The sequence below is a fragment of the Hydra viridissima genome, unplaced genomic scaffold, assembly GCF_058129835.1.
Source record: "Hydra viridissima isolate aposymbiotic clone 2 unplaced genomic scaffold, HvirCarnegie_v1 scaffold_12, whole genome shotgun sequence".
NCBI classification, from domain to species: Eukaryota; Metazoa; Cnidaria; class Hydrozoa; order Anthoathecata; family Hydridae; genus Hydra; species Hydra viridissima.
In genome coordinates, this window is record NW_028324311.1 from 12,084,112 (window position 1) to 12,099,281 (window position 15,170).

Here is a 15,170-nt window from a genome sequence, read left to right on the forward strand (position 1 = left end):
AGATTTTTTTTTTAAATTTTTTTATTGACATTACGAGTTCATTTTATTTTACTGGCAGTCTTCAGTCTGAAATTAACATGGATACAGCAAAGTCACTATGCAGGAAAGGCAAATTCATTGTACCAGGTGAAGAGCTTTGTCACCATGTAGATGTAAATTAGTATCAGGTGAAGAATCAGAAGCAAACGAGATGAAGATTGAAGATTGTATAGAGAAAGAAGTTATACAAGAATAAACGATCATTGCTCAACAGTAAACTTGAAGTGTCTCCTATAAAAGTTCATTCAGCAAAATCCTCTTACAAACCTTTACTTGAGAAGAGAAAGTTAAAACAAGTTAAAGAAGCAGTTACTAAGAAAATTGTAAATGTCACAGAATCTGATCTTGCTGAAACAGACAAAATTGAAGTTCCAAAGGAGATTCAAACAAACTCTAACAATCTAGAATACCTTGTTGACTGCATGAGAGAAAAACTTATAGCTTTTAATAGATGGCAGCAACTTTAAATTTTGATGTTAACCCCAAAATCTTGGTCTGTTAGAAAAGCAGCAAAAGAGTTTTCAATTTCCAAAGACGGAATTCAGAAGGTAAAGTTATTAAATGAGCAAAAAGGCATCATTGCATACATAGCATCATCGCATACATAGCATCATTGCATACCCTGATGTGGTTAAACAACATCGAATCAGCCAGGATATTTTGAACTTGTAAAAATTTTTATAGTGATGATGAGTATTCAAGATAAGGGCCAGGTCAGAAAGACTAAATTTGCATTGGAAAAAAATAAACACATGTCTAAAAAATTGATTTTATATAACCTGAAGGAACTCTATACAGCATATAAGATAAAGTACCCAGACCACAAAATTGAATTTTCTAAATTTTGCAGTCTTCGGCCTAAATGGACCCTTTCTGGTCCAAATGATGCTCATTCTGTGTGTGTGTGTGTGTGTGTGTGTGTGTGTGTGTGTGTGTGTGTGTGTGTGTGTGTGTGTGTGTACAATACACCAAAGTGTGAAATTGATGTTGAGTGCTGAAGGCCTTGAAAGGTCCTATTATGAAATCATTGAAATGATTATCTGCAGTAGAGAATCGAAAATTTTCATGATTCATTAATGCAACAATTGTCATGGCATACAAGCTGCCCTACATTTCTTACAACAGTATCTGACACAAGATGATGATCCAGAAGAGCATTATAAAAGTAGTGAAAGTGATGAAAATGAACAGTCAACAGCAGATTTAAAACAGTGGATAACAACAGATAGAACTGACCTATTAACAACCAAGCTTCCATTAAGTGAATTCATAGAGCTTCTGCGTGAAAAGCTTGATAATATTACTTCTCATTCATTTATCGCAAAGTCATAATCAAGCTATCTAAAGCATCTTAAAGAGACAATTAGTCCTGATGACGCAATTGTTCTGGTAGATTTTGCAGAGATTTACACTTTTGTAAGATGAGATATAGAGTTACCATTGGAGCAAGAAGCAATGCTTCCTTCCCCCAATTGTTATCTATTGCATGAAAGAGAAATTGGAGGCATTTTATTTTCGCGTAATCTTAGATGATTTAAACCATATGATGGATTTATCCATGAAGTTATGCATCAAACAACTGATTATATCAAAACTAATCTTTATCCCATAACCATAAAAATTCATTATCTCTGTCAAAAATCAATTAGTGGGATCAAGTTTGTATATTTCACTGCTGAGGAAATAAAACTAACACGAAAGAAACTTGCCCATAGATTTTCAATAGCAACCACTATTACTTGAACAAGAAGTTTCCATCAACACGTGTATATTGATGGAAATTCATCTACTTTATCTATTTCAATCAAATGGGCCTGTTCATACAAAGATAAAACGGTTATCTGAGAATGATAATTTTTTTATAGCATTTGATTTCCTCAATAAAAAAAATTATTTCTGCAGATCCTTAACGAAACTCACTTAACGAAAACTTAACGAAAACTAAACAACTCTAACTTTTGGATGTAATGCTGTTCAGCGCAAATCGGAGTTCCAGCCTTTTTCTATATTGTTTTCATTATCTGATCACATTGTCGACGGGCATCTTTAACTATCTTATTCTTAATTATGTAAAGACGGAGAAGGCATCCAATCACCTGACGGTAAGATGATAACTTAATTCCACGAACTTCCTAAACCCCAAAGATCAAAAATTCATTTATTTGTTTGATATTGCTCATGCGGATCTCCTACGCTGATTAATAATCCGAAAGAAGCAACTACCAGATAAATATTTTGTGATTTTGAACGATCTGTTTCTTTCTTAGAGACAATTGTGAACAAGGGCTCCACTTCCAAGTGTCAGGCGCCATACGTTGTGCCCAACGGAGTGCAAAAGTCAAATATATCATTAAGATTAGGTTTTTCCATGACCACTATGGTTGCATTAAGAAAGAGAAAAACTTGTGACTTAGCAACTTTTGATTTTCTCATCCACCTAAAGGCCTGGATTAACGACTGATCTCATGAGATATCCACATTAACCCGTTTAGCGCAACAAGCAAAAGCTATTACTTTATTTATGGCATACTTCTGAGAAGCTGGTTGGATTGGCCCTTTTTGATTACTGAGTGTCTGTTGTGATGAAGATATTAATGTTACTGGCCGTGAAAGAAACAGCCTTGGATCATCCACTAAAACGAGATGTAGCACTTATACAAGAGTTTACAAAAAAATAACTACCGGGAAGGAATAATTTATTCTTCAAGTTATCTCTGTGCACCGACGACCTATTCCAGACTGTAATAAAAATACTCTTTTGGCAAAAAGTGACAATGAATAGTTAGAATTACAAAGAAAATTGTCAAACATGTGTTAATCTTCTAATTTACAATAAGACATTCTGTTACGTAAACATCAAACAACATAATAAAATGAACGATTGTTATAGAATCTTGCATTATTTTCAACTACCAAAATTTTCGAAACTTTAGAGTTCGAGGGCCGCCCCCAAAACATCATACAACTTTGATTAATTTTTTTTAATATAATATTATTTTCTCAAAACAACACAACTTTAGAAGGTTGGAGGAAAAAAATTTATTCTTTTATTTATTTTAAGATAAACCGAAAACTGATTCTTAGACATGATGCTTTGAAATTTCATTGATTTTGACCATATTTTTGATAAATGAGATAAAATTTATTATATTCAAATTTCATGGATATTTTCTGTTGTAAAAAACAAATCATTTCATCAATTCGATTGGTAGGCTTTGTTTAAAAGAACACCCTTGCGCATAATTTGTAGTTTCTATTCTTAAATTTAACTTTTTTGCACAAAAATGCTTTACCATAACCAAAATATTCTTTTTCGAACCTATTTTCAAAACTGGTTTCCAAAACGGTGATTGATTTGAGTTTTAACCCTTCTTTTTCATTCGGGAGTTTTTCAGTGCTTTCTAACCAAAGGAAAAAATCAGATTTAGTTCAGATCTAACTTCTTACACTCAAAAATAAAATTGGTACCACTCGCACACCGTTTTGTTCTTTTATAAATTGATTAGTGGGCCGTTTTTTTAAATATTAGTTTAATAAATATTAGTGTTCATACTTACTAACGATTCTTAGTCCAGGGATAAAAATAGTATTTCATTAAGTTCAATTTTTAAAGATAAGTCTTTAAAAGTTACTGGTTTCAGTGCTGATAAATTCACTGCTACGATTTTTATCAGACATGTAAAACCCATTTTACGCAATCCTCCCAACTAATAATAGTATCAGGCTGATCATTTATTATGAAATTCTCTCACTTCATCTTCACAATTCATCTTCTCCCGCCCATCCATCCCAAATCAGTTTCACTTCTCACACAATTGTCATTAAAGTCTTTCCACGCACGAATCTTTTAAATTATGAATTTATGATTGTGATTATGAATTTAAGAACGAAATTGTGATTTAAAATATCTACTAAATTTGTTGCTTCACTGTATTTGAAATGTTTCCATTACTAAAAAAATGAAAGGCCTAGCAAGAAGTTTTAATTTTGCTCGTCAAGCTTATAATTCTGTAACTTGACGTTCTTTAAAATAAACAACAAGAAAATCGACTTTTAAAAACCACTCTTTAATATAATTTCACTATCTTTTACCAAAATTATACAAAACATGTCTCATATCTACATAATAAGAATGAAGTGAAATACGAAATTTTTTGGGGGTGAAATGTTTGAAAAACAGATGTCAAAAAACAGCTGCAGAAATGAGTTTTTGGAACGAAGATGATAACAAAATATAATGTAATAAGAATAGAAATAAAAATAGTCACAATGCATAACATAAAAAACTAAAAAGCTTAGAATTTTAAAAATGTCATTAATAAAAAAATATCATATTAGAGAGATAAAAATATTATATTAGAGAGATAAAACCCCATCTCATAAAAAAGATTTAAAAGGCCTCTAAAATATCTGTTTTTTTTTAGAGGTTTAAAAAAAAAAAAAAACCAACATAAAAAGTATTTTTAGTCACACGTTTTAGGATTAAGAACATAAACGAAAAGTTTCACATTCCAAATTTTTGGTTTTCAAATAAAAAAACTCGAAGACCACACCTTCATTCGCGTTCAGGAACAATTTGGAACAACAGGGATATTATTGGTATCTTGTCGTAGAATTTAATCACGGGATCCCGTAATCCTCCTCCTTAAACAAAAATCGTTGATTTAGATGATCACTTTCACGATTATGGACTCAGATGATTTGAGGACGGCTTTTCTTTAACAGATTCAAATTTGGAAGGACTATTACGATGCCGCCTTGCAGGAGAATAAGACCCCACACGTTTGAAAGGAGAGAAGGCTCCTGGCGGTGTTTGTGTAGTTTGATGAGCAGGTTGTTCGACAATTGTATTAAGAGAATGACTAAAAGTATTCACTATGACGTCATCAGTGCATATAGGAGGAGTAAATATTTGTCCGGACGAACGAGCTTCAGTTGTCAAGTTAGATTTTTTGTTCACTACCAAATCAATATAACGTGCAAACATCTGAGGAGCTACAACACGGTCCGGTAGCTAGTAAAGTATATGAAAGTTTAACATTATATAGCTTAATTTCGCAATATTTTCCTACGAACTATAAGCAGTAATAATGATAATTGACTTTAAGAAGGTTTAAAATATATACAAAGCTTTTTAATAAACTTTGGTGAAAAAAAACGCACTCCAATTTACCTCAGTAAATGGACCTGGAAACGAATGAAGACCATGAAAACCAATACCTATTACAAAAATGAAAAACAATAAAAAAAGAGCAACTCACTGAATTCACTTCTGTCTTTTCTAGAAAATACCTGAGGCCGTTACAACTTATGTTTAAGAAAAAATCTAAAGAAACTGCATACTTGTCAATCTTGATAGTTTTAAAGTGGGTCTATCACCAGATAATGACGATATCGATTGAACAATCGTTTGAGCAGCAGTCAAAGTTACAGCATCATTTGAATGACTTAAAACGCTGCAAAGCTTTTGGTTGATGATCGAGTAACTGGAAGAAAAAGTAATAAACAATCATGATTTTTTAAAATATTTATTAGAAAAACAACTTTATTCCTGATATTTAATGCCATGTGTTCAATACAATTTTTTTTATGTGATCATTGGGTATTTTTACATGATTTAAAGTAGAAAAGTTCTATCACAGGCGGTATATTATTGTCTTCTGATTTGTCAGTATTTATGTTTTATTACGAACTAGGAATTCTGAAAAAAATATTTAAGTATTTATTGAAGATGAAACTGCATTAGTAAAAAACGAAAATAATCATGCATTTAATACATACCATATAGGTAAGACTTCAGGATATAAAACACTGGCCTCAGCTAAAACTTCAAACAGTGTTTTGGTTTCAAAATCATCCATTGTATGATTTACAAGTGTTGCCTAAAAAAAAATAAAATGAAGCAAAAAATAATAATAATGATAAATGAAGCAAAAAACTCCATAAAGATTCAATAAAAAAATTTTTATTTAGGTACAACAAAAAAAAAAAAAAAAAGAAACAAAAATACAGCCATCAACTCAACAACCTAAGAAAACAACCTACTAAGGTTTCAACCAACTAAGGTTTCTATCTACTTAGTTTTCTACCTAACAAATCACTTTGACATAGATTTAACAACATCATGATTCTCCCTTGAGAACCGTTGCTCATCTAAGAAAAGTATTTATACCAATAGCACAATAAGTAATGCTTGGCGTTCTTCACTTCTTAAAAGCATGGGATCGAGTAGAGAGTTATATGTAGAAGATTCAAACATGTGCTTCCTCTTAGTAAAAAAAACATCAACAGTTCCAGATGAAGACAGTCTACCAGATGGAGATTGTGGTTGTGATTTACGCGCTTCAGTATATATCTTTGATCTTCTACGTTTCATCGTTAATGTAGCTGAATAAGTGGGTTTTTCATTGTAAAGTTTTAACCGAATCTCTTCAGAAACTGGCATCAAGGCTAAATAATATTAAAATTTTAAATATATTTTAAAAAAAAGTATGATTTAAATGGAGAGAATGAAAATCATTTTTTATATTTAAATTTCCAAAACAAACAGGCTAAAATTCAAATATGATAATTGCTGTTAATTAGGCTCAATTTTTAACTTAGATTTCAATTTTTATTTCAATACAACTACTAAGTATTTATATACATATTTTATGTAATTATAATTAATATATCCTTAAAAATAAGACAAAAGTATATATGAAACAATTGAAACATAAAAACTCAAAATAATTTTCTCATAAAAAATGGTTTTACAAAATGCACAATACCTGCAAGGTAAGGAAGAGTGTCCTTATTTACTTCAATCTTATCTTTTGCACTAAATGTTTAAAAAATTATTGAAATTTACAGTACTTTAACAAATTTTTGCTGAAAATGTAAAAAAGCATCAAACAAGATGGTCTGCTTACTGATGAGAAAAAAATTACAACTTATTCCTAATATTCAAGTAAATTACAATACAACTTATTCCTAATAAGTTGTTAAAATACAACTTATTCCTAATATTCAAGTAAATCTTTTGAAATCATTTAAATATCAATTTCGAAAATTATTTAGCAATAAAACTGCATGAAGAAAAACTTAGTTATTTAGTTATAGGGCTTAATAGCAATCAGCCCTTTTGAAGCAAATAAAACTTAAACTATTTAACCAAGTTGAACTTTTAAAAATATTTAAATATAATATTTAAATATTTAAAACACAGTTTCATAGGAGACCTTTTTTAGGATTCCAATTATATTAAGAATGTAAAAAAGTATTCTACAACAGGATGAGAGCTTCTCTTTTAATGCTCTTGAATCAACATAACTCATTCTTTTAATTAATCTTTGGGTACCTAAATTAATCAAGAAATTTCTAAAAATTGCACAAGCATCAGACAACAAGCATCAGACAACAAGCATCAGACAACAAGCATCAGACAACTTTCAGCGATGTAAGTTTCAAGTGCCAAAGGAAAAAACTTTTGAATAACTTTTAAAATTTATCAGAAAGTTAAACTTTATTTTAAATTTTACCAGAGAATCAAATAAATGTAGTTAAATACTTCATTGCTGATAAAAATAATTTTTCACTGATAATTTTGCAGATAAAAATAAATTGCACACATTACCATTATTTTTCTTTCACATGATAAACAAATTAGACTCAAACAATAAAAAATTAGTTGCACTTTTAAGCAAACAGCTTTTTTAAGAATTGCAAAACAAAGCATTAGTTAGGTTTGCATATCAAATATATACTAGACTTTTGCACAACAAAGCATTAATTGGACATTCATAGACAAAACATTTGCTGAACTTTTGCACAACAGAGCATCAGTAGGATAATTGTGCTCAAAACATCAGACATACACAATATAATTACTTACACTTTCAACTCTTTATTGCTGCAAATATATAACATTGTGTTTACAATACGCAGTGAAGTTGATTTTGTTTTAGATGAAGGATGTCGTATTCCTATGTGAAATTTACTCAAGGATAAAAAGAACTTGAAAAACTTTTTATAATTTTAATACCCTATCTCCTTTCTGATAATTTTATTTTTCTATCTTTTTCTAATGCCCCCAACTTCCTTTGTTTTCTGACTATTCTGCTAACTCACTTTTCTGACATCTACACTTCTTTCTTACTTCCACCCTATCAAATGTTCTATCAAACTAGATTCAGAAATTTCTTTTCTACTTTGTGTTACTTTTATTTAAATGAATAAAATATCATCAGAATATGTTTCATGTAGTTTTCACAAATTTCAGTAAAATATCAAAATCAAGAAAGTAACAAAAGTAAAAAAAAAAAAAAAAAAAAAAAAAAAATTGAAAAACCCATTGAAATAGAAACTGGAAGACTTACCTTTAACCAACAGCGCTATTAAGGCAAAATGAAAATCAGTAGAGAAACTCAAACCAACCAAGTGATCAAGCTGTTTAAAAATCCAATGGTAAGATGGATCATTTCGGTACTCCATCATTTCCATTTCAATGCCCTAAATTAAAATTCCACTTGAAGCTTAGCACAAAAAATTGCCTTAACAAGAAAGTAACAAGAAAGTAACCAAAAAAATCTAACCTTATCTGCAAACATGTTAAATCCATGGCAAACACTCAGATTGTTTTCCAACAAAGAAAGAGCAGGAGGGTATAAACTTTGTTCCCCAAACTTTAAAAAAAAAACAAAAAAAAACTGATGAAAGAGTTTCTCTTCCATGAATTCAAAGTGAAATGAATAAAAATACAAAAGAGTTTTACAAATGTTAACATAAAAACTATGGTATGCATTATTATTATTACTAGTAGTATTACTATTATTAGTAGTATTAATATCATTATTAATGCCAATCTTTGTTTTATTATTATTGCGATTGTTATTGTTGTTATTTATTATTATGATTATCATTTTATGTTATTTATTATTATGATTATCATTTTATGTTATATATAACATAAAAAACAAAAATTAAAAATAATTTTCAACACAAAACTAAAATTCAGTTTTCATTCTGCTTGGTTATTGCAATTTTAAATATTACCACAAAGCACATTCAAATCTTTTACTAAATTCACCTGCATTATTCCCACAGCAACCCAGAACAAAACCTTATGGTACTCAGACTCCTAAATAAAAAAGATTAAAAAAATTTTTTTTAGAGAAAACAGGGGGACATTAAGTGTAGAGTTTTGGCAGTCTATAAAAACAGGGGGAAATTAGAGTTAAATGAACAAAAAAGAAGAATTTTGAACTTTAAAATAACATTTAACCTTTGGTAAAGCAAGTTGGTATTTAGCCAAGCACATGACTAGACTTTCGATGAGTTGATAATCCATATAAACTCCACAAGCCTATCAAAACAATAAGCCTATATTAGGCAACAATATTATGTAGTAGTTTCGATAAGCAAAATGAAATAACTAGTAAAAAAAATTATGGAATACTTTTCAATTACAAAGAAGAAAAAAACTAAAAAAAGAAAAAAGAGTATTAAGTATTGATGTTTGCAATGATAAAGTAACTTTTTGTGAAAAACAAAACAATGCTATAGTAAAATTATACATCTTTAATATATCCATGTAAGATCTGTTTTTAAGGGGAAATTTATATTCTATTCACGGGTACCCTGAAGGTGACTTAAGACCTTATGTCATATCCCATAAATTATTTTTTTTGATTTTGAAAGTAGTCCATTTGTACATTCCAAAACTGTCAATAATTAAATTCTTTTATGGTAGCTTTTCGAGAAAACTTAGTTACAATACTTGTTTAATCTAGAGGTTATTACCCCTCTGACTCATACTAAGACCCCTGAGAGTGGATCAAATGGCCATATAAAATTTGTTTGGTTATTTGTGCTATTGTATTGACACTTTGGGATCGGATTTAGAAATAATTTCTGATAACAACTTGGGTTTTCTAGCTTGAATATAGACAAATTTATGTTTTTAAAGTTAGTTTTTTTTATTGAAGAAGATAAGATAAATTTACAGGAATAGAGTGGTTTTATAGAATGATCTTGGAATTTGAGATAAAAAGTTCTAAGTAAATTAGTTTTTTTTCTAAAAAAGAAATATTTACTAAAGCATAAATACTACATTTAACTAAAATGAAAATCCTTGATTAGTGCTCTCAACAAATTTTTTTTAATTAGTTTGAGAAGTTTGTCTACTATGCCTAGCAAAATATGTAAGCCTGGTATATTGACAATTGATAAGATCTTCATTGTTACATTTCCAGTCAATAAAGGAGGATTAACTACGTAACTAAAATATTTAGCTTTTGCAATGTTTCCTCCAGTAGGCATCCATTTGTTATACCATTCACACAAAGAAGTTAGAGAATATGACTCAGCTCTCAGCATACTAGGTAATTCTGTTTCAAAAAATGGACAAGGATACTTCGAAGCTGCTGACTGCTTTCCAACCATCAGCAGAAGAATCTTTAGATCTTCTGAAATAGAGTAAACCAGAGAGTTAAGTTTTAATTTATCCAACAACATTTTTATGTTTGCTTAGTTTTTATCAATAGAGGGTAATACAGCCAAATCTAAAGTTTTGTGAACACTAGTAAACTTAAAATCTTTTTATCCATACTCATCAGAATATTTCAGTCTTTTCTTTACACTTGAATGTGCATCAAGCTCTGGCTTCAATGTTATTGATAAGGTAACCTTTAGATAGCCTTGCCCTCCATCTACCCCAACTAAAACATTTACATTATCTGGTTCAAGAGATCTATGTTGTAAAACTGTTGCAACAAACTCATCAGCATTATTGCTCAGCATCAAACAAAGACAATAGATTTTTATTTTCTTTTGTAAACTTTTTGGAAAAACAAGACTTAACAGATTTTCTGCCTCCATTCACTCTTATAAATTGAGCAATCTCTAGCATCTTATAGTCACTAGTAAATTGGATACAAGTGTTTAAAAAAATGAACGTTTTTTAAAGTAATGTATATTTTTTGAATTCTGTAGTAAACAATTTATATCTTGCATGAAGTTTTCTTTGTAGTTGTTTCAGCTTTGAGAGAGAAAAGTAAGGTGTTTTTGGTTCAACTACTCCAACAGAAACAACAAGTCTCTTAGGGCCAAAGGTGTTCAATTTTATCTCTGTGTCATTGGTTACTAAATTGTTGATTGTGGTTTATAAAACTTTTCCTTTAGTTACGGGTGAGGTAGATAGTACAATATGCGCCAAATTCTTTTGCTTAGCTAACTTTGTGCAAGAATGCTTAACACCTTTTCCTATAAATTGAAAACAGCTTCTAAAAAGAACAAAGTATTTATTGGTTGCAGAAAAAATCACATTATTTTGAATGTGATCTATATCTTTATTAGTTTCACATGAAACCATTGGTGGAGGAGTTGCCATTTTAGTACCATTTGTACGCCTATTAACACAAATAAAACATTCACATTTCCCACCTCGAATAATTCTAGTATTAAGACCTAAAAGTAACAAGAAATTAGTTTTTAAAATGTAAAACATAATATTATTTATAAGCAAAATAATAATAATGAAAAAATGAAATAGTTTTTATTGACTTATTTTTTATTAGAAAAAACATACCTTCGTACTTAGGTCGAGCGGTAAATAAAAAGCTTTTTGAATCTGCTTTTTCTAAACTCACTAGATTTTTTCTACAATTTGAACATAACATTTTAGGCAGATCAGGGTTTTCAACAGAGAAGTTTTCCCAAAAAAATCACTTGATAGGATTTTCATAACTTTTTCCTTGTTGTGGGCATGAATTACTGCATTTTGTTTAAATGCATCTTAAATCATTGCCTTTTTTCAAACAGCATATACAAAAACATTTTAAAAACTCGTTATGATCTTAAGCAAAGTATGGCATTTCTTTTCTTTTCTTGAGAAATAATTTATATATTTTCAAATTAATTACTTACTTTAAAATAATTACTGTGTATTCAAATTGAAATACACAGTAATTTTATAATTATACTCGCTGTTATAACTAAAGTCTTCATTATTATTAAGTCTTTTGTTGACAACAAATATAAGCCAATCGGAAACTAATAAATATTATTATCACCAATTGCATGGTTGCAATTAGAGAAAGTAAACAACTATAATGGCCGATAAAAACATTATTTTAATGTTAAAACATCGTTATTTATAAAACTTTCTTACTAAGTTTTCTCGAAAAGCTACCATAAAAGGATTTAAATGTTGATAGTTTTGAAATGTACTAATAGACTTCTTTCAAAATCAAAAAAAAAATTAATGGGATATGTTATAAGGTCTTAGGTCACCTTCAGGGTACCCGTGTATTAGTTACTACATTAAAAAAAACAACAACATTCGAATGGTTGTTTAATTGTTTAAAAACAGATTCAATTGCCTGTTTAAAAATATGTTCTATTATTTAATTTTCAAGCTGTTTTAACCAGCAAACACACAAGTAATAAAGATAAATATTTTCCTGACATTTATGTAAACACATATTATTTAGTGCCAGGATTTTCCTCTAACTAATTTTTTAAACTCTCATTTAATAAATACTCAACTATTTTCTAAAGCTATGTATTTATTTTCTAATAATATAATTTAAAAAAAAGTTTCTAAATTTTTTCTAAAAACTTTACTATTTGATCATCTTTACAACTTTATAGTTCTGATCATCTTTACAGCTTCTTAATTAATGATACTCTTTTATTTGTAATCATAAGACTTACAGCCTGATTTAGGAGTGGACAGTTTTACCCAAAGAAATTTATCATATATGGGTGTCAACACCCACATATGATAAACTTCTTTGGGTAGTCTCAATATTTTAGCAGATGAGCTAAATGTCTTTCTAAAATATTTATTTGTATTTGATGAAATTCAATCTATGTTGATTATTAGCAATTATTGTATTATTTTTTAGATTAATGATAAATATTTACACATACAGCCAAAAATTTTCAAACTTTGTGTTCCTTTATTTCTTTTGGAAGTTTTTGATGATTTTCCATATAATCAATTTTTTGGGTAAAAACATATTTATGCAATACATGCAAAACAATACTATCTAAAAGCAAACATTTTATACAGCAACAAATTCTTCCATCTGGTTTTTTGAGAGTCTGAGAAGATCCTAGCAATCTACCTAGAGTCTCACCAAACCATCTCAGTATTGAGCTGTAAGTCTTATGGACAAATACAATTGTTTATTTCTGTAAAAGACTACTGAACAGCTTACCAGTTATAGTGACCATGACTGTTCAGAAATTACAAACATTAAAGTTAATAATTAAAAAGAGCCAAATCTTTTCATTGTTTTGGAAAAAATACAAATTTTCAAGAGAAATACAATACTGAACTTTTAAAAAGGAAATTTTTGAATAAGAACAAGATTAGTGGTTGTCAAGAGTATTTTTAAAATGTTTACAATTCAGGTATATTTCTTTAATATTAACTACTTCATCAGTATACAGTGGTTTCCAAAAAACAAGTTTTCCAAAAACTATAAACATCAAGCCGCCATTAGAAAACTAATGATCATGGCTAGAAATTGGCTCATAAAGAAGAATTACTCAGTCTATGAAAAAGTAAAAGTAACGAATTTTTAGTGATGAAAATGACTTTGAAGTCATTTTCATCACTGAAATATAAAACAGGAAAAGTAAAGCCCTTTAGTTTTTATCTTACGATACTTTACATAAACTTTAAACAACAAATCCTAATGCACATATTTTTTTTAGAAACCACTGTAGATATTACTCTAAGACCCCTTTCCAAAAATGGATTTGTCTGCTTTTCCAGGAAAGCTCCTTAATTACACTTATATAAAACAATTTGTTAAACAAATAAAAAAGAAATAAAGTGAAGTTTGTCAAAAAACTTGCATCATTTCATTATTTACTTAAAATTTCTATAATTGGACCACTCCCCCTGCTTTTGCATGTGAACTTCTGTTTCCTGTCACAGACTACTATAGATAAAAAGTAAATGCTTTTTTAAATTTTCTTTTATTTACCTTAGAAAGAACTTCCAACATCTGGCTGACATCTTCATTATGTACCACCTTCAAAATATAGCCCATGGCAACAACACACCTTGGTTGAATTGCAGGATTGTGGCTTATACAATGGCTGAAATAAAAACAACAAAAAAATTTAATAAACATTCAAAAGAGTTTAATTAAAGCATGGTCCAGAAAAAATCAAGTCACTTTTATAGCAAAACTAAATATGAAAACTAAAGCTTTTTTACTTTACAGTATTATTTTATTATAGTACATTATTTCAACATATACAAAGACATTTAAATGTTAAGTTATTCTTGCTCTTGAAGAAACACTCAAACTTTACATTTAATACTTGCCATTAATTTTTGCACAAATTCTTTTTTGACTTGTCTTCCTACTCTATTCAGATTATTACGCATTTCTGTGTGACTATGAACAACTTTACCCTTCTTCTTTAAATAAATTTTTATTAGGGCCCAGTGTTTCTCAACTGGACGAAATTGTGGACAATTTGGTGAGTTCATGTGTTTGGGAACGAATACGACAACATTTTTATTACACCACTCAATTATTGTTGTAGAGTAATGTGAACTAGCTAAATCAGGCCAAAGAATAGTAGGACCTCTATGTTATTTAATGAAAAATGTCAACAACAGACAGTAAATTATATATCAAAGAGTGTTTTAAGAAGCATTACTGCTTCTTAAAACACTCTTTGATATATAATTTACTGTCCGTTGTTGACTTTGCTATGAAAACTTTACTCTTTTTTCTGCAACTACAAATACATTGCCATATCATTATCTTCTTACTAAATCTATCCACAGAAACGTACTTGTACTTTGATGCAATCTTTCCATGATTAATTGCCAAGTAAAATTTTTGATCGGGCAATTGATTCAAATCACATATTACATAAGTTTTGTCATCCATAATTATGCAGCTGCCATGTCTTGTAAGAATATTGTTATACAATAACCTTGTATGTTTTTTTCACTTGAACACTTTCTTTTTTGACCAGTAAGAAAACTTAATAGCACAATATGCTTTAAAGCCACATTTTATTTTTGCACGTCTTGCAGTACTGATTTTGAACTTTTTTGCTTAATCATAATCTGAAAGTCCTGAATTTTTTTCAATTGAGGTGTCTTGATTTTTTTT

The 15,170-nt window shown here is 29.2% G+C and overlaps 2 protein-coding genes across 2 annotated transcripts in view; both read right to left on the reverse strand.

Moving 5' to 3' along the window:
* Positions 1-4,090: 4,090 nt before the first annotated feature.
* The window catches only part of LOC145193868 (neurofibromin-like), a 38,617-nt gene continuing 27,537 nt past the window's right edge, over positions 4,091-15,170 (reverse strand). The window contains exons 59-70 of the mRNA XM_090068139.1: positions 14,019-14,133; positions 9,302-9,382; positions 9,107-9,157; positions 8,613-8,702; positions 8,397-8,529; positions 7,913-8,003; positions 6,810-6,859; positions 6,212-6,489; positions 5,821-5,921; positions 5,383-5,525; positions 5,213-5,259; positions 4,091-5,053 (exon numbers count right to left, since the gene is read on the reverse strand). Of these exons, the coding sequence (XP_089924265.1) occupies positions 4,724-5,053; positions 5,213-5,259; positions 5,383-5,525; positions 5,821-5,921; positions 6,212-6,489; positions 6,810-6,859; positions 7,913-8,003; positions 8,397-8,529; positions 8,613-8,702; positions 9,107-9,157; positions 9,302-9,382; positions 14,019-14,133 (1,510 nt within the window). The 3' untranslated portion in view covers positions 4,091-4,723. The remainder of the gene's footprint in view (positions 5,054-5,212; positions 5,260-5,382; positions 5,526-5,820; positions 5,922-6,211; positions 6,490-6,809; positions 6,860-7,912; positions 8,004-8,396; positions 8,530-8,612; positions 8,703-9,106; positions 9,158-9,301; positions 9,383-14,018; positions 14,134-15,170) is intronic.
* On the reverse strand, positions 11,058-11,833 carry LOC149881308 (uncharacterized). The gene is made up of 2 exons (XM_090068140.1): positions 11,606-11,833; positions 11,058-11,484 (listed from the first exon to the last, which is right to left on the reverse strand). Exons 1-2 carry the CDS (start codon positions 11,694-11,696, stop codon positions 11,180-11,182), a joined length of 396 nt encoding a protein of 131 aa, XP_089924266.1. The 5' UTR covers positions 11,697-11,833; the 3' UTR covers positions 11,058-11,179.

Coding starts and splice junctions, on each gene's coding strand:
- LOC149881308 (XM_090068140.1), bottom strand. CDS start 11,696: ATGTTATGTTCAAATTGTAGAAAAAATCTAGTGAGTTTAGAAAAAGCA. Junction 11,485..11,605: donor CGCTCGACCTAAGTACGAAG/GTATGTTTTTTC, acceptor TGTTACTTTTAG/GTCTTAATACTAGAATTATT.